Source organism: Anomaloglossus baeobatrachus, chromosome 5 (assembly GCF_048569485.1).
Source record: "Anomaloglossus baeobatrachus isolate aAnoBae1 chromosome 5, aAnoBae1.hap1, whole genome shotgun sequence".
In the NCBI taxonomy this organism is placed as follows: domain Eukaryota; kingdom Metazoa; phylum Chordata; class Amphibia; order Anura; family Aromobatidae; genus Anomaloglossus; species Anomaloglossus baeobatrachus.
The window spans coordinates 144016155-144040834 of record NC_134357.1 but is presented as its reverse complement, the minus strand read 5'-3'; the positions used below and the strand labels follow the sequence as shown (position 1 = coordinate 144040834).

The 24680-nt window shown below is 50.1% G+C and overlaps 1 protein-coding gene across 2 annotated transcripts in view; it reads right to left on the bottom strand.

The window, feature by feature from the left end:
* Positions 1–24680, bottom strand: part of LOC142311000 (WASH complex subunit 2-like) — a 236907-nt gene that overhangs the window by 58996 nt on the left and 153231 nt on the right. For both annotated transcript variants that reach the window (XM_075348954.1, XM_075348955.1), the window contains exons 19-20: positions 23963–24114; positions 1797–1887 (exon numbers count right to left, since the gene is read on the bottom strand). In XM_075348954.1, the coding sequence (XP_075205069.1) occupies positions 1797–1887; positions 23963–24114 (243 nt within the window). The remainder of the gene's footprint in view (positions 1–1796; positions 1888–23962; positions 24115–24680) is intronic.

Here is a 24680-nt window from a genome sequence, read left to right as displayed (position 1 = left end):
CCATTGCTGCTTTCAGCGATATGGTTTGTGGTAACTGATAGATCTGATACACTGGATGTTGGACAAATCACTTAAGACTGCTGCTGCGGTCAGCAATGTAGTACATGGTAGAAGGTGGGTCTGACTCTCTAGGTAGTAAAGAGAGCACTTAGCTGACAGCAGCAGTGGTCCATGTGGTCCGTGGTGGCAGGTGGATCTGACTCACTAGATCGTGGACAGAGCACTTGGATTGCTGCAGAGAACAGCGATGTGATTCATGGTAGATGGTGAATCTGACACATTGAACAGAGCATTAGGACCGCTGCAGTAAACAGTGCTGTGGTTCATGATAGATGGTGGATCTGAGTAGCTAGGGATAGTGGACAGAGGACAGGCAGTTGTCGGTAGGTAAACGCTCCATAGCTGTGGTCATGGTCTGGATGCCGTTAAAGAAAGGGCACCGACAAGAAGACTGCCCTCGACTAACTAGTGTGCTTTATCCTCACAGGGAGGGAAACATGCTCATATTGAGGTCAGTGGGGGGCTCCAGGGGGAATTGCACAGTGGGCAGACTGTGAGAATGGAAAGAGGGCCCAGATAAAAGATAAAAAGGAGTTGCTGGATAGAGAAAAGCTGCTCCCAGGAGACCAAGCTTATCCCGTTCTGTGGCATGTGTGCTGATTGTCTGCGGAGACAAAGCTTCTGTGGACCATGGAAGAGGGCTGTGGGGTCTATTAGAGCTACGTCTGTTTTCCCCCCCCCCGAAAACACCAGGAGCCCCTTATAATGCTTGGGAGCCGGGGAAGATATCGGTCTTGAAAACTCCGGAATCTGTCTTCGCAGCTTGAGAATGGAATATGGTCATCAGACGTCTTGGATGCTGTCTGTTGGACAGCAGGAAGGTAGTGATTCAGTCTTCCCTCCCTGCACAGTCATGCTCTGGAAGACAAGCGGGTAGGGCAATGGTGGCAAGGACCAATCCAATCCGCCTGGACAGCCCCAAACACTCTTGAAGTGTTAGAGGACTAGGGTTCTGCCTCAGACCTGAGAATTAACAGCAGTGGCCCAACTGCACACTGTGCTCTTGGGTCTCTAGGTGGGATGGCAGTGTCAACTTCACTCTGTTGCCCAATCACAAGCTGTATCTGAAAGAAAAAGGGAAGTCATTGATAAAAAAACAACAAATCTAAGGTGGAGACGGGGCTGAATGCAGCCCTGTGTCTCCCTCCTATGGACACTAAGCTACAACTGATCAGCTTGGCTCTGGTCGGTGGGTGTATACTACTGGGGAGGATCTAACCTTTTCGCATAGTGTCAGCCTCCTAGTGGCAGCAGCATACACCCATGGTTTCTGGTGTCGCCCAATGAAGCGATAGTGAAAAGGGTGTAAGAACTTTATCACTAATGGGGTTGTGAGCATACGGTCACTGTCCCCTGAGGACAGTAGGATAGGTCTGCTGCAACCGCTCCCAAAAGAGGATCCATTGGAAGTCATGCAGATTACTGTGTGTGGTTGCTGGCTCCTAAACTTGGCTAGCCTCAGCACGCAAGATAGTGATATAAAGAGACAAATAAGCTTTATCCATACAAATTATATGACGTGTCCCTATAAAGAAGAAAAAGGATTAGACATAATTTGGAGAAGGAATGCTTAACAGACAAGGATTGGGATTAGAGGTCATTTACTTACAGCTGATGCACCTACATTCATTTTCAATGCTGCGCACAGAGCGCTGACCAATGCAGCACAGCAACTAAGACACTACAATGCAAGTGGCGGTATATTTTATTATTACCCTTTACGACTTACGACTTACCGAAGATTTGGTCACGCCAGATGAAAACAAAGGCTCTTCAATGCCGGCATCATCCTCAAACAGCAGGGAAACACGATGACTTTTCTTCTGACTATAAATAAAGAAATATTGTTAACAGATCTGGTATAACATCAATACTAAATTTAATATATATATTTATATAATAAGGGGAATTTTGTTTACTTACCGTAAATTCCTTTTCTTCTAGCTCCTATTGGGAGACCCAGACAATTGGGTGTATAGCTTCTGCCTCTGGAGGCCACACAAAGTATTACACTTTTAAAAAAGTGTAACCCCTCCCCTCTGCCTATACACCCTCCCGTGAACCACGGGCTCCTCAGTTTGGTGCAAAAGCAGGAAGGAGAAAACTTATAAATGGTCTAGAGCAAATTCAATCCGAAGGATGTTCGGAGAACTGAAGACCATGAACCAAAAGAAAAAATCAACATCAACAACATGTGTACACAAAAGAACAACCAGCCCGAAGGGCACAGGGGCGGGTGCTGGGTCTCCCAATAGGAGCTAGAAGAAAAGGAATTTACGGTAAGTAAACAAAATTCCCCTTTTCTTTGTCGCTCCATTGGGAGACCCAGACAATTGGGACGTCCAAGAGCAGTCCCTGGGTGGGTAAACCAATACCCCAATAGAAAGAGCCGGAAACGGCCCCCTCTTACAGGTGAGCAACCGCCGCCTGGAGGACTCACCTACCTAGACTGGAGTCTGCCGAGGCATAGGTATGCACTTGATAGTGCTTCGTGAAAGTGTGCAGGCTAGACCACGTAGCCGCCTGATACACCTGCTGAGCCGTCGCCCGATGCCGCAATGCCCAGGACACACCTACGGCTCTGGTAGAATGGGCTTTCAACCCTAAAGGGGGCGGAAGCTCAGAAGTACGGTAAGCCTCGAGAATCGGTTCCTTGATCCACCTAGCCAAGGTGGACTTGGAGGCCTGAGAGCCCTTACGCTGGCCAGCGACAAGGACAAAGAGCGCGTCTGAACGGCGCAGGGGCGCCGTGCGAGACACGTAGATCCGGAGTGCTCTCACTAGATCCAAAGAGAGCAAATCCTTCTCACACTGGTGAATTGGAATAGGGCAAAAGGAAGGCAAGGAGATATCCTGATTTAGATGAAAAGGGAATACCACCTTAGAGAGGAATTCCGGGACAGGACGCAGAACCACCTTATCCTGGTGGAAAACCAGGAAAGGAGATTTGCATGACAGCGCTGCAAACTCCGACACTCTCCGAAGTGATGCGACTGCAACCATGAAGGCCACCTTCTGAGAAAGACGGGAGAGAGGGACATCCCGCAACGGCTCAAAAGGCGGCTTTTGAAGAGCCAACAGGACCCTGTTAAAAACCCAAGGTTCCAACGGACGTTTGTAAGGTGGGACCATGTGGCAAACCCCCTGCAGGAACGTGCGGACCTGCGGAAGTCTGGCTAGTCACGTTTGAAAAAAACACGGAGAGCGCCGACACTTGGCCCTTGAGAGAGCCGAGGGACAAACCCATATCCATTCCAAATTGTAGGAATGAAAGAAATGTGGGTAAGGCAAACGGCCATGGAGAAAAACCGTTATCAGAGTACAAGGATAAGAAGATTTGCCAAGTCCTGTGATAGATCTTGGCGGACGTTGGTTTCCTGGCTTGTCTCATGGTAGCAATTACATCCTGAGATAACCCTGAAGACGCTAGGAGCCAGGACTCAATGGCCACACAGTCAGGTTGAGGACCACAGAATTCAGATGGAAAAACGGGCCTTGGGACAGCAAGTCTGGGCGGTCTGGAAGTGCCCACGGTTGACCCACCGTGAGATGCCACAGATCCGGATACCACGACCGCCTCGGCCAGTCTAGAGCGACGAGAATGGCGCGACGGCAGTCGGCCCTGATTTTGCGTAGTACCCTGGGCAGCATCGCCAGAGGGGGAAACACATATGGCAGTCGAAACTGCGACCAATCCTGGACCAAAGCGTCCGTGGCCAGAGCTCTGTGATCCTGGGACCGTGCCATGAAGGCCGGGACCTAGTTGTTGTGTCGTGACGCCATGAGATCGACGTCCGGCGTTCCCCAGCGGCGGCAGATCTCTCGAAACACGTCTGGGTGAAAAGACCATTCCCCCGCGTCCATGCCCTGACGACTGAGAGAATCTGCTTCCCAGTTTTCTACGCCCGGGATGTGAACTGCGGAGATGGTGGAGTCTGTGTTTTCCACCCACTGCAGAATCCGCCGGACTTCCTGGAAGGCTTGACGACTGCGAGTGCCGCCTTGGTGGTTGCTGTAGGCGACAGCAGTGGCGTTGTCCGACTGGATTCGGATCTGCCTGCCCTCCAGCCACCGATGGAAAGCCGATAGGGCTAGATATACTGCCCTTATCTCCAGGATATTGATCTGAAGGGATGATTCTATTGGAGTCCAGGTTCCTTGAGCCCTGTGGTGGAGAAAGGATTGGGTCTTGGCGGAGGGACGAAAGGACCGAAACCTCGATTGGATCTTCCTCTGCTGAGGTTTCTTAGGCTTGGACTGGGGTAAGGAGGAGTCCTTTCCCGAGGATTCCTTAATAATCTCATCCAACCGTTCGCCAAACAAACGGTCGCCAGAAAAAGGCAAACCAGTTAAGAACCTTTTGGAAGCAGAGTCCGCTTTCCATTCGCGCAGCCACATGGCCCTGCGGACTGCCACGGAGTTAGCGGATGCCACGGCCGTACGGCTAGCGGAGTCCAGGACGGCGTTCATGGCGTAGGACGAAAATGCTGATGCCTGAGAGGTCAAGGATGAAACATGCGGGGCAGAATTCCGCGTGACGGCATTAATCTCAGTCAGACATGCCGAGATTGCTTGGAGAGCCCACACGGCCGCAAATGCCGGAGCGAAAGACGTGCCCGTAGCCTCATAAATAGACTTCACCAATAGCTCTGTCTGTCAGTGGCATCCTTCAGGGATGAGCCATCGGCAACAGACACAACGGACCTAGCGGCCAATCTAGAGACTGGCGGATCCACCTTGGGGGAGTGTGCCCAGCCCTTAACGACTTCAGGTGGAAAGGGATAACGCGTGTCAGTGTGCCGTTTAGCAAAGCGCTTGTCCGGGACCGCTCTGGGCTTCTGGACAGCGTCCCTGAAGTTAGAGTGATCAAAAAACGTATTGCGAGTACGTTTGGGAAATCGAAATTGGTGTTTCTCCTGCCGAGAAGCCGGCTCCTCTGCAGGAGAAGGTGGGGGTGAGAGATCCAACACCTCGTTGATGGATGAGATAAGATCATTTACTAAGGCGTCCCCTTCAGGGGCATCAAGGTTAAGGGTGAAGTCAGGGCCAGAGCCCTGAGCTCCCACGTCCGCCTCGTCTTCCTGAGAGTCCTCAAGCTGGGATCCAGAGCAGTGTGAGGAGGCCGGGGAAGAGTCCCAGCGAGGCCGCTTAGCCGGCCTGGGGCTGCGATCCGGGCAGGAGTCCTCCGCCTGGGACCTAGTGGCTATCCTGGGAGTGCGATGCGGCGCGGACCGAGAAGGGCCTGGAGGAGACAAACGAACAGGGGCCTGTGAAGGGCCCGGTCTGGACTGCAATGCCTCAATGAGCTTAGATGACCATTTGTCCATAGACTGTGCAATGGATTGAGAAAGTGTCTCAGCGAAAGAGGCCAACGACGGTGTCTCTGTCCCTGCTGACTGCTCAGGGGGAGCAGGGGGATCTACATGAGCCGAGGGGCCCACAAGTGCCCGAGGCTCCGGCTGAGCAAGCGTGGCAGGAGTCGTGCATTGATCACAGCGAGGGTAGGTGGATCCCGCAGGTAACATAGCCCTACAAGAGGTACAGGCCACGAAAAAAGTCTGTGCCTTAGGGGCTTTGCTCCTTGTGGACGACATGCTGTAAGCAATCGGTGTCTCTCAGGAGAGTGACCACTGAGGGTATATGGGAAAAGGGTATCCAGCCTTTTCGAATATATAAATATATATCCCGGCACCCTAGGGGAACCAGCACCGGGTGACCGGTGTGGCTTACCAACCGCTAACGAGCGGTGTGTCCTCCAGATTCCCTGTCGTGGATCCCCCGGAGCTGTAGAGCTTTGCAACTGAGTAGCACACACCAACAGAATGCCCAAAATGGCCGCCGGAGCTCTCAGGGGGGGCGTGGAGCCGCGGGCGGCGCCGGCAAAAAGCGGGAATCTGGAGGCTCCAAAGTGGTCAATGAGGGGGGAGGAGACATGCAAAGAAGCTCCAGCCCTCAAAGCCGACGTCATGTCGGTAATCCCGCCCTTACCCCTGACAGGCAGGCCCGGGGGCGGGATTTTTCGCGACTAGGCCGCGGCAAAGCCGGGGACTAAATTTAAGACCGTGCCCGACAAGCAGGCACGGTGGGCGCGGAAGTCCGCCGAAAAAACAACGGACGGGACTACCGCGGGACTTCCGGGGAGAAGGTGCGCCCACCTTCCCTGTACAGTCCCCACATGGGGACACAGAGTACCTTAAAGTTGCAGGGCCTGGTCCCTGGGGTGAAGAAGCTCCGGTCCGGCAGGTTCCACCAGGGGCTGCGGATGGAGCACGGTCCCAGCACGTGGATGACCGTTTAGGCTCCCACTTCTCCCAGAGCCGCATAAGGGATGGTGAAGGAGACGGCATGTGGCTCCAGCCTCTGTACCCGCAATGGGTACCTCAAACTTAACAACACCGCCGACATAGTGGGGTGAGAAGGGAACATGCCGGGGACCCCATAGGGGTCCTCTTTTCTTCCATCCGTCATAACTATGTATGAGAATGCATAAGTGGATGTGTGCCTCCTTCCACACAAAGCATAAAACTGAGGAGCCCGTGGTTCACGGGAGGGTGTATAGGCAGAGGGGAGGGGTTACACTTTTTTAAAAGTGCAATACTTTGTGTGGCCTCCAGAGGCAGGAGCTATACACCCAATTGTCTGGGTCTCCCAATGGAGTGACAAAGAAATATATACATACACATATACATACATACATACATACACACAATATATATATATATATATATATATATATATATATATATATATATATATATATATATATATATATATATATATATATATATATTCATATGTTTATGAATTAGGGGAGCCATGTTGGGATAGTTCTTCTTGAGGGAATCTGTGATTAGAGTAATGGTGGTAAATGAGTGTGAGGGTTTAGTTTCTCCGTTCCTTTGACTGGGATTTAAAGGGACAGTGTACTTTTGATGCACTGAAGTGATCCCCCAAATGCCTATTTGTATTCTCATCCCCTACACTGTTTGTTGTGTTTGTTTGTTGGAGCAGATCTTTTGTGATTAAATAGTTTTTAAAGGGTTTTTCCGACAAAGTTAATTTCAATATTGATTTTAAATCAATAGATCTTGGAATAATTTGTACAATTGGATGTGTTTAAATTTTTTCTCCCTGTGCTGAGAATCTTCTATATGTGTCCCGGCTATGTACTGTGTAATGGCCGTGTCTGACTGTACAGGAACATGGTCAGATCATACCATATCTCCTGGCCAATCATTGCTTGCTGCCATTCTTAAAACTTACAAGGGTAAGAGCAGGACACCCCCACGAGGGGATAAGGTTCACTGCACCCAGACAGAGGGGGTCTACTTTGCAATTCGACATCAGGCTTCCGTTTTGCAGCTTTGCAAGGCTGCAACTTGTTGCTATGTCCACACTGTCACAAAATGTTTACAGTATTCACACTTTCTCTTTGAAGTATGCGAATCTAGGCCGGAAGATGCTGCTAAAGACATTTGCTCAGGTGACTGCCTGATGGATTTGTCTTAGACATTGATATACAATGGGTACGGAAAGTATTCAGACCCCTTTATATTTTTCACTCTTTGTTTCATTGCAACCATGTGGTAAATTCAAAAAAGTTCATTTTTTTCCCTCAATGTACACTCTGCACCCCATCTTGACAGAAAAAAAACCAAATGTAGACATTTTTGCAAATTTATTAAACAATAAAGACTGAAATATCACATGGTCATAAGGATTCAGACCCTTTGCTCAGACACTCATTTTGAAGTCACATGCTGTCCATTTCCTTGTGATCTTCCTTGAGATTGTTCTACTCCTTCATTGGAGTGCAGCTGTGTTTAATTAAACTTATAGGACTTGATTTGGAAAGGCACACGCTTGTCTATATAAGACCTCACCAATCACAGTGCATGTCAGACCAAATGAGAATCACGAGGTCAAAGGAACTGCCCAAGGAGCACAGAGACAGAATTGTGGCAAGGCACAGATCTGGCCAAGGTTCCAAAAGAATTCCTGCAGTACTCAAGGTTCCTAAGAGCACAGTGGTCTCTATAATCCTTAAATGGAAGAAGTTTGGGAACACCAGAACTCTGCCTAGACCTGGCCGTCCAGCCAAACTGAGCAATCGTGGGAGAAGAGCCTTGGTTAGAGAGGTAAAGAAGAACCCCAAGATCACTGTGGCGGAGCTCCAGAGATGCAGTAGATGGGAGAAAGTTCCACAGTCAACAATCATTGCAGCCCTCTATCAGTCGGGTCTATATGGCAGAGTGGCCCGACGGAAGCCTCTGCTCAGTGCAAGACAATTGAAAGCCCGCATAGAGTTTGCAAAAAAACACATGAAGGACTCCTAGACTATGAGAAATAAGATTCTCTGGGCTGATGAGACGAAGACAGAACTTTTTGGTGAGAATTCTAAGCGGTATGTGAGGATAAAACCAGGCACTGCTCATCACCTACCCAATACAATCCCAACAGTGAAACATGGTGGTGGCAGCATCATGCTATAGGGGTGTTTTTCAGCTGCAGGGACAGAACAACTGGTTGCAATTGAAGGAAAGATGAATGTGGCCAAGTACAGAGATATCCTGGAAGAAAACCTCTTCCAGAGTGCTCTGGACCTCAGACTTGGCCGAAGGTTCACCATCCAACAAGACAATGACCATAACCACACAGCTAAAATAATAAAGGAGTGGCTTCAGAACAACTCTCTGTGACCATTCTTGACTGGCCAAGCCAGAGCCCTGGCCTAAACCCAATTGAGCATCTCTGGAGAGACCTGAAAATTGCTGTCCACCACCAACCTGACAGAACTGGAAAGGATCTGCAAGGAAGAATGGCAGAGAATCCACAAATCCGGGTGTGAAAAACTGTACTAGCTCAAAAGGGTGTTTCTACTCAATACTGAGAAAAGGGTCTGAATACTTATGACCATGTGATATTTCAGTTTTTCTTGTTTAATAAATTTGCAAAAATTTCTACATTTCTGGGGTTTTTTCTGACAAGATTGGGTGCAGAGTGTACCATAATGAGAAAAAAAATGAACTTTTTTGAATTTACCAAATGGCTGCAATGAAACAAAAAAACGGATTTTTGTGTACTCACCGTAAAATCGTTTTCTCTTAGCCATCATTGGGGGACACAGGACCATGGGTGTAATGCTACCTATCCATAGGAGGACACTAAATAGATGCAAAAGCATAGCTCCTCCCCTGCAGTATACACCCCCTGGCCGGGCCAGGCAACCTCAGTTTTAGTACACAAGCAGCAGGAGAAAAAGCCAGTAAAAACTTATCTCAAAAGAGGAACATGAGAAAAAAAAGAGTCATAACCAAATAAGGTACTGAGAGAACCAAGGCCCAACAGGGCAACAGGGTGGGTGCTGTGTCCCCCAATGATGGCTAAGAGAAAACGATTTTACGGTGACTACACAAAAATCCGTTTTTCTCTGACGCCTCATTGGGGGTCACAGGACCATGGGATGTCCTAAAGCAGTCGATGGGTGGGAAAAATAAAAACAAGACAACGCAACCCAAGGACTAGGAACCAGTCCCAGACAGCCTGGAGCACCTACTGAGAGAAAATGCTCTACTGCCGTTTGCAAAATTGTCCTACCCAGATTTGCCTCAGCTGAAACCTGGGTATGGACTCTGTAATGCTTTGAAAACGTATGTAGGCTAGACCAGGTCGCATCCTTACACACCCGTTCCACTGAAGCCTGATGCCGAATGGCCCACAAAGCGCCAACTGCTCGCGTGGAATGAGTCCGCAGCTCACTAGGAATGGGCTTGAGTTGCAAGCGGTAGACTTCCTGGATCGCAGAGCGAATCCAGCGAGCCAGAGTCGCCTTTGAAGCTGCCTGTCCGTTCTTAGGCCCCTCAGGAATGACGAACAAAGAGTCCGTTCTCCTAGAGGGGGCAGTCCTGGATATGTAATATCTGAGAGCTTTGACGAGGTCTAACGAATGCAGAGACCTTTCCACCCTATGAACTGGGTGTGGACAAAAGGAAGGCAGAACAATGTCCTCGTTCAAATGAAATGGGGTAGGAACCTTTGGAAGAAAATCCGGAAGGGGGCGCAGAACCACCTTGTCCTGGTGAAAAATTAGAAAAGGCTCGTGGCAAGAGAGTGCTGCTAGCTCCGAAACCCGTCTGATGGACGTAATTGCCACCAGGAACGTCACCTTCCAGGACAGAAGAGCAAGGGAGGATTCCTTGAGAGGTTCAAAGGGGGACCTCTGGAGACCGTCCAGAACGAGATTGAGATCCCATGGGTCCAGCGGCCGTTTGTACGGGGAACTAGATGGGAAAAGCCCTGGAGGAAGGTCTTGACCTGCGGTTTTGAGCCAGGCGGCATTGATAGAAGATTGAGAACGCCGAGACCTGCCCTTTAAGGGAACTGAGAACAAACCTGCAGAAAATCGAGAATTCTGGGGATGGCCAGAGGCAAAGGCTGGACGTTAGTTTCTCTGCACCATGAAAGGAAGATTTTCCACGTACGGTGGTAAATGCGGGATGAAGCAGGCTTTCAGGCGCTGATCATGGTGGAGATAACCGCGGGGGAGAATCCTTCTCTTGTTAATACCCAGGTCTCAATGGCCATGCCGTCAGCTTCAGGGCTGTGGAGTTCTAATGGGAAATGGGCCCTTGGATCAGCGAGTCTGGGATGTCTGTAAGGCGCCATGGTACGTCTACGAGCATTTGTACTAATTCGGCGTACCAGGCGCGCCTGGGCCAGTCCGGTGCTATCCGTATCACCGGGACTCCCTCTGCCTTGATTTTTCTGATTACCCGCGGCAGCAGAGGTGGAAAAATGTAAGGCAGGCGGAAGTGGTGCCAGGAGTAGACTAGAGCATCCGCGCCGATGGACTGCGGATCGCGTGACCTGGCTATGAACGCGGGTACCTTTGCGGTCAACCTTGAGGCCATTAGATCCACGTCTTGTGTACCCCAGCGAGTGGCCACTCTCCGGCGGCCAGGCCTTGGCGACTTAGCAGTCTGCTGACCAGTCCTCTACTCTCGGTATGTGTACCGCTGATATCACTGACTCTGTCGATTTGGCCCAGCTGAAGATCCTGTGGGCCTCGAGATAAGCTGCCTTGCTGCAGGTGTCCCCTTGCCGATTGATGTAGGCTACAGCTGTCACATTGTCCGATTGGACTCGAATCTGATGACCCGCTAGCAGAGGGCAGAACGCCCTGAGCGCGAGGAAGATCGCGCAGATTTCCAGGATGTTTATGGGTAGGGAAGACTCCTGGGGCGTCCAACGTCCTTGAGCAGTGTGGTGCCGGTACACTGTTCCCCAGCCTTGGAGGCTGGCGTCCGTGGTCAGGACCAGCCAGTTCACTGGGAGGAAAGATCTCCCCTTCGATAGGGATGAGGACCGAAGCCACCAGCGGAGTGCGTACCTGACTGACGGCGTCAGGTGAAGATGTCTGTTCGGGGAGAAGGAGCTCTTGTCCCAGGCCGCTAGAAGAGCTAGCTGCAGTGGGCGGAGGTGCACTTGAGCAAAGGGTACTGCTTCCATAGCCGCCACCATCCTGCCGAGCACCTTCATGCTGAATCGAATGGAGCGAGACGGAGGACGTAGAAGGCAGCGTACCGCTCGTTGAAGAGCGATCGTCTTGTCCAGGGGGAGAAAGATCAAGCCCCGACGGGTGTCCAGGGACATGCCCAGGAAGGTGATGGATCGTGATGGGATTGGGGATGATTTCTCTAGATTCACTAGCCACCCTAAGCGGGATAGGGTGTCCACAGTGATCTGTACGCTGGTTGAGCAGTCGCGGAAGGAGGGGGACTTGATGAGGAGGTCGTCCAAGTAAGGGAGAACGACTACTCCCCTGGCGTGAAGGACGCTCATGGCGGCCGCCATGACTTTGGTGAAGACCCTTGGTGCAGTGGCAAGGCCGAAGGGTAGAGCTACGAATTGAACGTGGGAGTCCTGAACTGCGAAGCGAAGGAACTTTTTTGGTGATCTGGGGCGATGGGTATGTGCAGGTACGCGTCCTTGATGTTTATGGAGGCGAGGAATTCCCCTTCAACCATGGATGCAATAATGGACCTTAGGGACTCCATTCTGAATCTCCGTACGTGCACGTTTGTTCAGGTGTTTGAGGTCCAGGATGGGTCGAACTGACCCATCCTCTTTGGGGACCACAAAGAGGTTGGAATAAAAACCCCTGAACTTCTCGTCGTCCGGGACAGGTATTATCACTCCTGCTGTTTGGAGCAAGTGGATTGCTGAGAAAAAAGCTTTGCGTCGTTTTCGAGTCTTTGGGGGGTTTGAGAGAAAAAGCCGACTCGGGGGTCGGGTCCCGGTAACCGGAAGACACAAGGTCTCGCACCCATTTGTCATCTGAGGCGGCAGCCCAGATGTGTTGACAGAGCCGCAGTCAACCTCCTACAATGAGTGTGTCTTCCGGGGCGCCGAATGAGTCATGAGGGGGGAAAACGTCGTGGATGAGTCTCCCTAGTCCTGGACTGTTTCGGACTAGGCTGCCATGACGAAGTGGGTTTCGGGGAGAGCTGAGGTGGTCGGTCCCTGCGTAGTCCGCGGCTGGTGGCGGGGACAGCACAGGATGTCGACCAACCAATGAGTACCGAAGCAGCGGAACGAGGACTGTGGACGTCTGGTGAAGGTTGTCCTGGACTTCAGCTGGGGGAGGGAGGTACTCTTTCCTCCTGTGGCGTCAGAAATGAGCTTGTCCAGACGTTCGCCAAACAATCGGTCTGGAAAAAAGGGAAGGCCTGTGAGAGACTTCTTGGAGGCAGAGTCCGCTCGCCATTGTCGGAGCCAGAGAGCTCTACGGATGGCTATGGTATTTGAGGCGGCAAACGCTGCGCAGGTAGCAGCGCCCATGGAGGTCTGCATGAGGTACTCCGCCGCAGTGGCAATTTGAGCTGTTACCTTTGTGAAGGTATGAGTGAACTGGGATTCCTCAAGCGAAGTGTTAAAGGATTCTGCCCAGACCGAGATCGCCTTTGCGACCCACACAGAGGCAAAGGAGGGCGAGGAGGAACCCGCAGCCTCAAAAGCAGAGCGGGCGAGGTGCTCCACCTGTCTGTCGGGTCCTTGATGGAGGAACCATCGGGTAAAGACAGGAGCGGTCTTTGTGGCAAGGCGGGAGACCGGGGGGGTCGACCGAGGGCGGATCGGCCCAGCCCTTAGGGGCAGGCGAGGCAAAAGGGTACCGGGACTCCATGAGTTTTCGGTTACCGAAGCGCCTGTCAGGCTTCTCCCTTTGCTTTGTGAGGATATCCTGAAACTCTGGGTTATCAGCGAAAACCTTTTTGGGGTTTCCTTGCCCTCTTAAAAGGAGACTGCATGGTCAGTGGTAGTGGATGGGGGATCCTCCACATGCAGAGTTTGGTTGACTGCTGCTATAAGGGAGTCTATTGCAGTTTGATCATCTGAGGAGGATGAAACCAAGGAATTCTCCTGGTACAAACAGCATTCTCCCTCCTCCAGCTCTTCAGAAGCCGTGGAGCGTGTGGGAGAGCCTGCCCTGTGTGCTCCCGAGGGAGAGCCATGGGGGCCTTGAGAGAGTGCAGGAGACACCCGGCCGTGTGCTCTTTTCCTGATCCCTGCAACCGGTGAAGCATGTGCCCAGATTACCTCAGAAGGATCCTCCATAGGGGTATCCTCAGGCTGCGTTCCGTCCAGGGACCCAGAAGGGTGTGGAGGACGACATTGCATAGCCAGCACCAGGTTCTGTGACAGTTTTTCCATGGATTGGGACAGAAACTGTGCCCATTCCGGTGGGCTGGGAGCCCTAGGCTCTGGGCTGACTGTTGCGGCGGTGGTGGCGTGGGGGTCTTGTGGGGCTATAGGGGCACAGGACTCACAGAGAGAAGAGGTAGCTCAGCGTGGCAGGCAGTGCAGGCTGAATAATCTCTCAGTACCCTTAGAATTCTGCATGTTCCTAATAGGAGTATGCCAGGAGGGGGAGCAATGCTCAGCAGAGCTACAAGTGAAGCAGGTACCTCACCTGAATCAGCCGATGGACCTGCATCCTCAGGCAGGAATAAGCTCTGTGGAGAACTTTGCACGCTTTCCTGGGGGGCGGGGCTTAGCGCGGCCCGCGGGGGCGGGGCTTAGCGCTAAAAGATGGCCAAGAAGAAGTCAGTGTGCCCCCCCGCTGTCGGTAGCAAAAAACGGCGGGAAGGGAGCTTCTGTGACAGTTTTTCTCCCCCTCCCTCCAGTCAGCACACAGTTTGTCACCGAGGATGATCTCTGCCGGCTTTCCTGCAATCAGAGCACGCAGCTAGAGCAAATAAGTGGTGTGAGTTCCTGAGCTCTGGGCCCTCCCCCCCCCCCCGCCCCCCCCCCCCCCCCCCGCCATGGTAAATAATCTGTGCAAGATTTTCTGCAAACAGCGAGGGACTTCCCCCCTCCTCCAGCCAGCACGCAGTTAGAGAAAAATTAACACTGTGTGTTCAGGATCCCTGGGGCTCTCCTCCTTGCAATCAGCAAGGGACTTTCTCATAATCAATACTGTAAATTCAGTAGTCCTGGGAGCCTTCCCTGTACTGTCTTTTCTCCCTTTGTCTGGGAAACCAGTCAGGGGGATCTCACCTCAACACTGCCTTAGTCCAGGCAGTGGAAATAGCAGAGTCAGCTTGCTGTCTCCGACCACACAGGTGCCATGTTCAACTCAGAGCCTGCAAAGAGGGGCTGTGGAATTGTGCCTCTGCCCTGGGCTCTGGAACATCGGTGTCTGTGGGACCCGTCGTCCAGTAAAAGGCAGCCCAGGATCCAACGTCGCAGGAGGGGGTACGTGGAGGCAGCACTCCGCGTTCCCGCCCGTTGATGGTATTGGGAGATCGGTCCCAAAAGGAAACCGTCGCCCTCAAAAAATAACAAAACCCTGAAAGATATGCCTCCTACAGACACTAAGCTAAAACTGAGGTTGCCTGGCCCGGCCAGGGGGTATATACTGCAGGGGAGGAGCTATACTTTTGCATCTACTTAGTGTCCTCCTATGGATAGGCAGCATAACACCCATGGTACTGTGTCCCCCAATGAGGCGTCAGAGAAAGAGAAAAATTTAAATGGGTCTGAATACTTTCCGTACCCACTGTATCTCCCACCCTTGGGATGGCATTGTTTCCTGTGTAATTCCGAATAGTGCGTTTAAGAAATAAATAATTATTGGGACTTACTGTAAATGCCTTTCCCATATCCTTCATTTGGGGATACCCTTTTTTGTCCTTTGATGTCCCATTGTTACAGTGTTTGGTGTCTTATTGTATTTTTCTCTGCTTCTCCTATAGCTTTTCTATCGGAAAAGCTTAATGCCAGTAGGTTTAGCCTGCTGAGGAGGCGCAGACTTTTCTTTAGGCTGTAATTCATAGTGTCATCATGCACTTGAAGGCAACAGAATAAACCACGGTCTCCTGTGTCCCCAAATAGATGTTATTAGGCCCTGTGCAAACTGGAAAAAACGGATTTTTGTGTACTCACCGTAAAATCGTTTTCTCTTAGCCATCATTGGGGGACACAGGACCATGGGTGTTATGCTGCTTATCCATAGGAGGACACTAAGTAGATGCAAAGATGTTAGCTCCTCCCCTGCAGTATACACCCCCTGGCCCAGCCAGGCTACTTCAGTTTTAGTACACAAGAAGAAGGAGAACAAGTAACAAAAAATATGAGTGAATACTCATAACAAAAAAGTACTGAAACAGAAAAAAACTAAGGCCCAACAGGGCAAAAGGGAGGGTGCGGTGTCCCCCCAATGATGGCTAAGAGAAAACGATTTTACGGTGAGTACAAAAATCCGTTTTTCTCTGACGCCTCATTGGGGGACACAGTACCATGGGACGTCCTAAAGCAGTCCATGGGTGGGTAAACAATAAACAACGCAACCCAAGGACTAGGAACCAGTCCTAGATAGTGGAGTACCTATCTCAGTAGGCGCTCCTGGCTATCGTTTGCAGAATTTTCCTACCTAGGTTCGCCTCAGCCGAAGCCTGGGTATGGACTCAGTAATGCTTTGAAACAGTATGTAGGCAAGACCAGGTCGTAGCCTTACACCTCTGTTCCACTGAAGCCTGATGCCTAATGGCCCAAGAGGCGCCAACTGCTCGTGTGGAATGAGTCCACAGCCCACTAGGAATGGGCTTGAGTTGCAAGCGGTAGACCTCCTGGATCACAGAGCGAATCCAGCGAGCCAGTGTTGCCTATGAAGCTGCCTCTTCTTAGGCCTTTCAAGAATGATGAACAAGGAGTCTATGTTCCTAAAGGGGCTGTCCTAGGTACGTAATATCTGAGAGCCCTCACAAGGTCTAGCGAATATAGAACCCTTTCCACCCTATGGACTGGGTGTGGACAAAAGGAAGGTAGAACAATGTCCTCGTTCATATGAAACTGGGAAATAACCTTCGGAAAAAAATCCGGAAGGGGGCGTAGAACCACCTTGTCCTGATGAAAGATCAGAAAGGGTTCGCGGCAGGAGTGCTGCCAGTTCCGAAACTTGTCTGATGGATGTAATCGCCACTAAGAATGTTACCTTCCAGGAGAGAAGAGCAAGAGAAGATTCCTTAAGAGGTTCAAAAGGGGACCTCTGGATACCGTCCAAAACGAAATTGAGGTCCCATGGGTCCAGCGACCGTTTATACAGGGAAACTAGATGGGAAACACCCTTGAGGACAGTCTTGACTTGCGGATTGCAAGCTAGGCGGTATTGATAGAATATCGAGAGAGATGAAACCTGCCTCTTAAGGGAGCTGAGGGCCAACCCCTTTTGCAACCTGACTGCAAAAAAAAAAAAAAATCAAGAATTCTGGGGATCGCCAGAGGCATAGGTTGGACATTAGATTCCCTGCACTGGGAAAGGAAAGTTTTTCACGTACGGTGGTAAAAACGGGATGAAGGCCGGCTTTCGGGCACTGTACATGGTGGAGATGACCGCAGGAGAGAATCTCGCTCTTGTTAAAGTCCAGGTCTCAATGGCCAGGCCATCAGCTTCAGGGCTCTGGAGTTCTGATGGGAAATGGGCCCTTGGGTCAGCAGGTCTGGGATGCTTACGAGGCGCCATGAGCAATTGTACTAATTCAGCATACCAGGCGCACCTGGGCTAGTCCGGTGTTATTAGTGTCACCCGGACTCCTTCTGCCTTGATCTTCCTGATTACTCGCGGCAGCAGGGGCACATGCGAAAAACATGTAAGGCAGACTGAAACGACTTCAGGAGACTAGAGCATCCGCGCCAATGGACTGTGGATCACGTGACCTGGCTAAGAACGCAGGTACCTTTGCGTTCAACCTTGAGGCCATTAGATCCACGTCTGGTGTACTCCAGTGAGTGCAGATGTGTGGGAACACTTCTGGGTGGAGAAACCACTCTCCGGCAGCCAGGCCTTGGCGACTTAGAAGGTCCGCCGCCCAGTTCTCTACTCCCGGTATGTGTAACCCTGAAAACACAGACCCCCGTCGATTCGGCCCAGGTGAGGATCCTGAGGACCTCGAGATAAGCTGTCTTGCTGCTGGTACCTCCCTGCCGATTGACCTACGCCACCAGCTGTTGCATTGTCCAATTGGACCCGAATCAAACGACCTGCTAGCAGAAGGGGGGGAATGACCTGAGTGCGAGAAGATCGCGCTGATTTTCAGGATGATTTCTGGCAAGGGAAGACACCTGGGGTGTCCAACGTCCCGAAGCAGTGTGGAGCCAGTACGCTGCTCCCCAGACTAAGAGGCTGACGTCCGTGGTCAGGAGTAGCCAGTCCACTTGGTGAAGAAAAACTCCTTCTCGATATGGAAGAGGACTGAAGCCACCAGCAAAGCGCATACCTGACTGAAGGTGTCAGGTGAAAAGTTCATCCAAGGAAAAAGGGGCTCGTCCCAGGCAGCTAGAAGCGAAAGCTGCAGTGGGCGGTGGTGTGGCTAAGCGAGCAGCACTGCCTCTATAGCCGCCGCTATCCTACCTAGCACTCATTCTGAATCGTATGGAGCGAGAGGAGTACGTAGAGGGCAGTGTACCGCTTGTTGTAGAGCAGTCGCCTTGTCTTGAGAGGAAAGTATGAAGCCCCGAAGAGTGTCCAGGGACATGGCCAGGGAGGTGACGGATTTTGACGGGACCGGGGATGATTTGACTGGAGTCAGAAGCCGCCCTAAGCGGGATAGGATGCCCACAGAGATCTGCATGCTGGTTGAGCCCTTGATGAGGAGGTCATCTAAGCAAGGCAGAACAGCCACTCTCCTGGCGTGAAGGGCACTCATGGCGGCCGCCATGACCTTAGTTAAGACCCTTGGTGCTGTGGCAGAGCTGAGGGTAGGGCCACAAATGAAAAAAAGAAGTCCTGAACCGCGCAGCGGATGAACTTTTGGTGAGCTGGAGCGATGGGTATGTGCAGGTACGCGTCCCTGATAGCTAGGGAGACAAGGAATTCTCCTTCGACCATAAAGGTAATAATGGACCCTAGAAAGTCCATTCTGAATCTCCTTACGTGCACATGTTTGCTCAGGTGCTAGAGGTCCAGGATGGGACGAACTGACCTGTCCTTTTTTGAGGACCACGAGAGGTTAGAATAGAAGGCCTTGAACCTCTCGCCGTCCGGAACAGGTACCATCACCCCCGCCGTTTGGAGGGAGTGGATTGCTGAGGAGAAGGCCTTGTGGTGTTTTGGAGCCTTTGGGGGGGTTTGAGAGAAAAGACTGACCAGGGGATCGGGTCCAGAATTCAATGTGGTAACCAGAAGACACAAGGTATCACACCCATTTGTGGTCTGAGGCGGCGGCCCAGATGGAGGAGGACGAGACTCCTTGGTCTTTGTCTAGACTGCCAGGACGAGGTGGACTCGAGGAGGGCTGAAAAGGTCGGGCACTGCGTGTCTAGTAAAAAACATCCTTGGCTAGAGTTGGGGGAGGGAGGTACTCTTTTCCTCCCGTGGCGTCAGACAAAAAAAAGAGCCTGTCCAGATGATCGGCAAACCATCGGTCTGGAGAGGAGTACTGTGAGAGGCTTCTTAGAGACCGAGTCCGCTCTCCATTATTGGAACCAGAGGGCCTTACGGATGGCTATGGTATTTGAGGCGGCAATAACCGCGCAGGTAGCAGCGCAGAGGGAGGCCTGCATGAGGTACTCTGCCTCCGCAGCAATGTGAACTGTTACATCTGTGAGGGTCTGAGGGAAACTGGTAGTCCTGGTGCCTGTGCGACCCACACGGAAGGGGAGAGGGACCCGCGGCCTCGAGGCAGAGCGATCGAGCTGCTCCACTTGTCTGTCTGTCGGGTCCTTGAAGGAGGATCCATCAAGTAAAAGCCAGGAGTGGTCCTTCAGGCAGGCGGAAGCCGGGTGAGGGACCACCGAGGCCGGATCAGCCCAGCCCTCAGAGACAGCTAAGCCAAAGGGGTACCGGGACTCCATGAGTTTACGGATACCGAAGCGGCGTTAAAATCCCTTTTTTTTTTTTGAGGTTTCTTCACCCTTTTAAAGGAGACCGCAGGGTCAGTAATAGTGGATGGGAGATCTTCCACATGCAGAGTTTTGGTTGATTGCTTCAATAAGTCCATCGCAGCTTGATCGCTCGGGGAGGTTGAAACCAAGGAATCATCCCGGTACAAACATCATTCCCCTTCCTCCGGCTCCTCAGAGGACCGTGGAACATGTGGGAGAACCCCATCTGTGTACCCCAGAGGGAGAACCATGTGGGTCATGCCCTTTTTCTGATCTGCAACCGGTGAAGCAGAAGGATGATTCTTATCAGAAGGACCCTCTATAGATGTGTCATCAGGCTGCGTTATGTCCAGGGGCCCCGAGGGGTGTGAGGACGATGTTGCATAGCCAGCACCTGGGAGCTATGCCTATCTCGGGGGACTGGGAGCCGTAGGCTCTGGGCTGACAGTGGTTGCTGCGGTGGTGGCGGGGGGGGGGGGGGGGGGGGGGAGAGGGTAAGCTACAGGGGCACCGGACTCACAGAAGGAAGAGGTGCTATCATCCCCTAGTAGCTCATCGTCTTATAGTTGTTGCTGTAGTTGTGCAGGGCATAAAATATGTGACTGCAGCCCCTAGCTGATGAGCCACAAACTGATTGTAATGAGGGAGCAATGCTGTGCATAGCTAATATGCAAGTGAGGCTATAACTCACCCAGAACACTGATGACCCCTCCCCCCCTCCTCCTGTGTCACAGTTCCTGTGGGAAGGAGGAAGCCAGCTCTGAGACACGCCCACAGGCTCTGATCACAACAAGAGGGAGCAATGCTCTGCAGATCCTGTGTGAGGGGGGGCGTGGCTTATCGAGTGTCGGAGGGGACAGGGCTTAGCTCTGACAAGAAGGCATGAGAAAATATAATAAACAAAAAAACAAAAAATGGTGGGAAGGGACTCTCCTTCCCTCCTCCAGTCCTGCACAACAATGGTGGACAGAAAAACCTCTATAAGTAACACAGCTGCGGCTGCACTGAGTCCTGGGAGCTATCCCCTCCCTCCGCCACAGGTGGAATGCTATGCAGGAGTCTGCAATCACAGCTCATGTGCATCCAGTCAGTGTGACCTTTGCTCCAATTTCCTGTCAGGGAGCCAGTGTGCAGATTCTGACGCCTGCTGTGCCCAGTCACAGAACGTGTATCAACTCAGACCCTGCCAGAGAGAGTGAGGAAGTTTTCATCTGCTCTGTGCTCTGGAAAAATCGGAATGATCTCACCTCAGCTCCTGTGGAGATGGCAGTCTGATGCCTGGTCACACTTGGTGCAGAACGTGTATCAACTCAGAGCCTGCAAGAGGGATTGAGGAAGTTTTCATCTGCTCTGGGCTCTGCAAAATCAGTGCCATGAGACCTGTCGTCCAGTGAGTAACAGCCCAGGATCCAGCGTCGCAGGAGGGGGTACGGAGAGGCGATACTCCGCGTTCCCGCCTGTTGATGATTTTGGGAAATCGGTCCCAGAAGGAACCGTCGCCCTCTAAAAACAAAAAATTCTTGCTGCAGTAGTCTGCAGAGATGTGCCTCCTATAGACACTAAGCTAAAACTGAAGTAGCCTGGCTGGGCCAGGGGGTGTATACTGCAGGGGAGGAGCTAACATGTTTGCATCTACTTAGTGTCCTCCTATGGATAAGCAGCATAACACCCATGGTCCTGTGTCCCCCAATGAGGCGTCAGAGAAACTGAATTTTCTTAAGAAAATTCCGCAGGGTCTGAAAGATTACCGCACCCGCGGTAAAAAAACGCAGCAAACCGCACCCGAAAACTGCATGCGGTTTGCTGCGGTATTGTTCGCGGTATTGCCGCGGTTTTGCTGCATGAGGGTTGGTACATGTGCTTTAATGCATTCAATGCAATAAAGCACATTAAAAAAAAAAAAGTAATTTCCTTCTGAGATAGATAGCATACAGATAAATAGATAAATAGACAGATAGAAGAATAGAAGACAGATAGAAGGATAGATAGATAGAGTCCCTGTGAGCACGCGCTGCATTTCTCCCGAGCGGTAGTGTGTTCACATTACCGGCCGTGGGAAATGCCCTGTAGTTACCTCTGCTGTCTCGTTGCGAGGCTGCATTCAATATGTGTCAGTCGCGGCTGGATGCAAGCTTTCATCGCAGGACGTGGATTACGCCGGAGCTGTGTGTTTCGAGAGGGGTTAATAAAGGGGTGAACCAGGGGCTTTTTTGTGTTTTATTTAAAATAAAGGATTTTTCGGTGTGTGTGTTCTTTTCACTTTACTTACGGGTTGATCATGTCAGCTGTCTCATAGACGCTGCCATGATCAAGCCGGGACTTAAATGGCAGCGATCCGCTGTCATTTAACTCATTATTACCTAAATAGCCACCGCATCACGGCATCTGGAAGAGCCGGGGACACTCCGGGACTGCTGCATAATGGATGTGACAGTCCCGGGGCAGCTACGGGCTGATATTCTCGGCTGGGGAAGGAGGGGGCATTAACCCTGCCCCCCGCCCTACCCAGCCTGAGAATACCGGGCCGCTGCTGTGTGCTTACCTCGGCTGGAAGGTAAAATGCGGCGGAGCCCATGTGTCTTTTTTTCTATATGTCAGTTTGCTTTCTATGTGTATTCTATATGTCTGTCTGTGAGTGTGATGTGTGTGTTTACTCTGCTCCGCTTCCTCTTCCTGTCATAATGACATCACTTCCCTGCAAACCGCAGGGCAGCGATTAACATTACCGCAGGTAAACCGCGAAATACCGGAGGGAATAACGCAGGAAAACGCAATGAACCGCAAAGAATTTGCTGCCTGCGTTATTCCCTGCGGGATTTCACAATTATATGGCAATCAATGGAGTGAAATCCTGCAGCGACGTGCGGAAAAGAAGTGACATGCAATTGTTTTTGCTGCGGGAATCCCGCAGCAAAACATGCAGCTGTCAAAATCCGCATAGTGCGCACAGCATTTTTTTTTCCCATAGGTTTTGCTGGTGAATCACTGCAGAGATGTTATAAACATAACATGCAGCGAAACATGCAGCAAAACTGCAGTAAATCCGCGGCAAAAACCGGCAAGTGCGCACAGGGCCTTAGAAAGGAATTTTATGTGGAGTCCCAAAAATCCTCTCGTCTTTCCGGATTTTTGGCAAACCCGACCTAGAGAGAGAGAGAGCTACAGCAAATACATTTTCATCAGTTTCGGGTCATAATTTATTCCCGCTAGTCTGTTTTTTTTTTTTTTTCTTTTTTTAAATCTGCCATACAGTTCCAGGAACATAGAAATTAGCACTAAATAAAAAAAAAAAACAACCTATCATCTTTACAAGGGGTCGTTGCTCACATGGTAATCACATAGGGCAGCCTAAATCCAAACCCCAAGAGAATCCTGTGAGCCACACCCCCTTAGAAAAAAAAAAAAACAACATAAAAGCTATCACTAAACAAAAAAAGTCCATATCTCTGGAACCATATAGAGGATTTAACCCTCAGGCGATTTTCCGTTTTTCGTTGTTATTCTGCTCCACTTTTTTCAAGAGCCATTAGTTTTTTATTTTTCCGTCAATCTTGATCTATGAAGGCTTGTTTTTTGCGGGACAAGTTGTACTTTTAAATGAAACTATAAGTTTTAACATATAGTGTACTGGGAAACGCCAAAAACATTTCAAATGTGGAAAAATTGCCAGAAAAAGTGTGATTGATTGATAGTTTTTGGGATATTTTATTCACCATGTTCACTATATGGTAAAATTGGTGGGTGTGATGCGTCAGGTCGTTATGAGTTCATAGACACCAAACATACATAGATTTACTTTTATCTAAGGGGTTAAAAAAATTCAGAGGTTTGTCCTCAGAAATGGTGCACTTTTTGTGCCATATTCCGCGACCCGTAGGGTTCTCATTGTTCGGAATATGGGGCTCAGTGATGGCTTATTTTTTGTGGCTCTAGATGATTTTTCAATGGTACCATTTTTCTGCAGATGTTACGTTTTGATTGCCTATTATTGCATTTTGCGCAAAATCGGCGCTGACCAAAAAAACCCGTAATTTTGGCGTTTGGATTTTTTGCCGCTACGCCATTTACCGATCAGGTTAATTGATTTTATATTTTGATAGATCGGGCATTTCTGAATGCGGTGATACCAAATATGTGTATATTTATTTTTTAACCCTTTACTTTTCAATGGGGCGAATGGGGGGGGTGATTTGAACTTTTAGGTTTTGTTTTATTTTTTTAAAAAAATTGAAATCTTTTTTATTTCACTAGTCCCGCTAAGGGGCTATACGGATCAGCAGTCTGACCGCTCATTCATTCCTGTAGATCAGAGCTGTACAGCTCAGATCAGCAAAAATGCTCATTTTCTGTAACAGGCAGTGCTCTGATGGCTGTTACATCAAAAGAGTCATAATAGCACAGGAGTCACCACATGAGCAGCAAAAATAAAATAAGAGCAAAATACGTTTGTCCTAATAACTGTCCTTTTTAAATGGCCGATCCCATGGGTGGAAAACCCCCCTCCCCAAAAAAACAAACATACCTCTCTTTTGTGATTTCAAACAGATCATCATTGTCATCAAACAGACTAGACTTTGTCCCGCTCTTGTCTTCCTTCTTGGGTTGTTGCGGACCATCCGCTTCCTTTTTGTTTTTCTCTATCGGTTTTATATTAGCAGACTGAGCAGCAGGATCCTGTAGAAACCAAAGTATGGTGGAATGAAAATCTTTACTCACATCTTAATATGGCATTTTTTGTTTTTTCACTACAGGTTGTAGGTCTAGTTATTTGATAATCCTTTTGCTAGATTCCACCGTCCAGGATTTGTAAAATGACCATTTTTCTTTTCTCGGCCAATGAAATGTCATCGGTTTACCTGTAAGTGATTTGGGGTAAACATGTTGCAGATTTTTATTAACACTGACATGGAAATCATATTTGCAGCAAAAAAAGTCATGTTTTGTCAGGGGATTTTTTCTTTTTTGGTACCAATAAAATGTTTTGTAGTTATTTCTTTTTTTTGTTTGCAGTTAATGAGGACAAAAGCAGACAGTTTTATGAGCCATTTTATACTACTTTTTATAGTCTTTACAAGTGGGTGTGGCTCTCAGGATCCTCTGGGGCGTGTCTTTAGGCTGCTTTGCTTTATAACACTGTGAATAATGCCACTTTGGTAAATAGAATAAAAATTAGGAGCAAATAAAAAGGATCATATCTCTAGAACCTTAAAACTCCCAGAGAATACTCAGGTGAACAAACA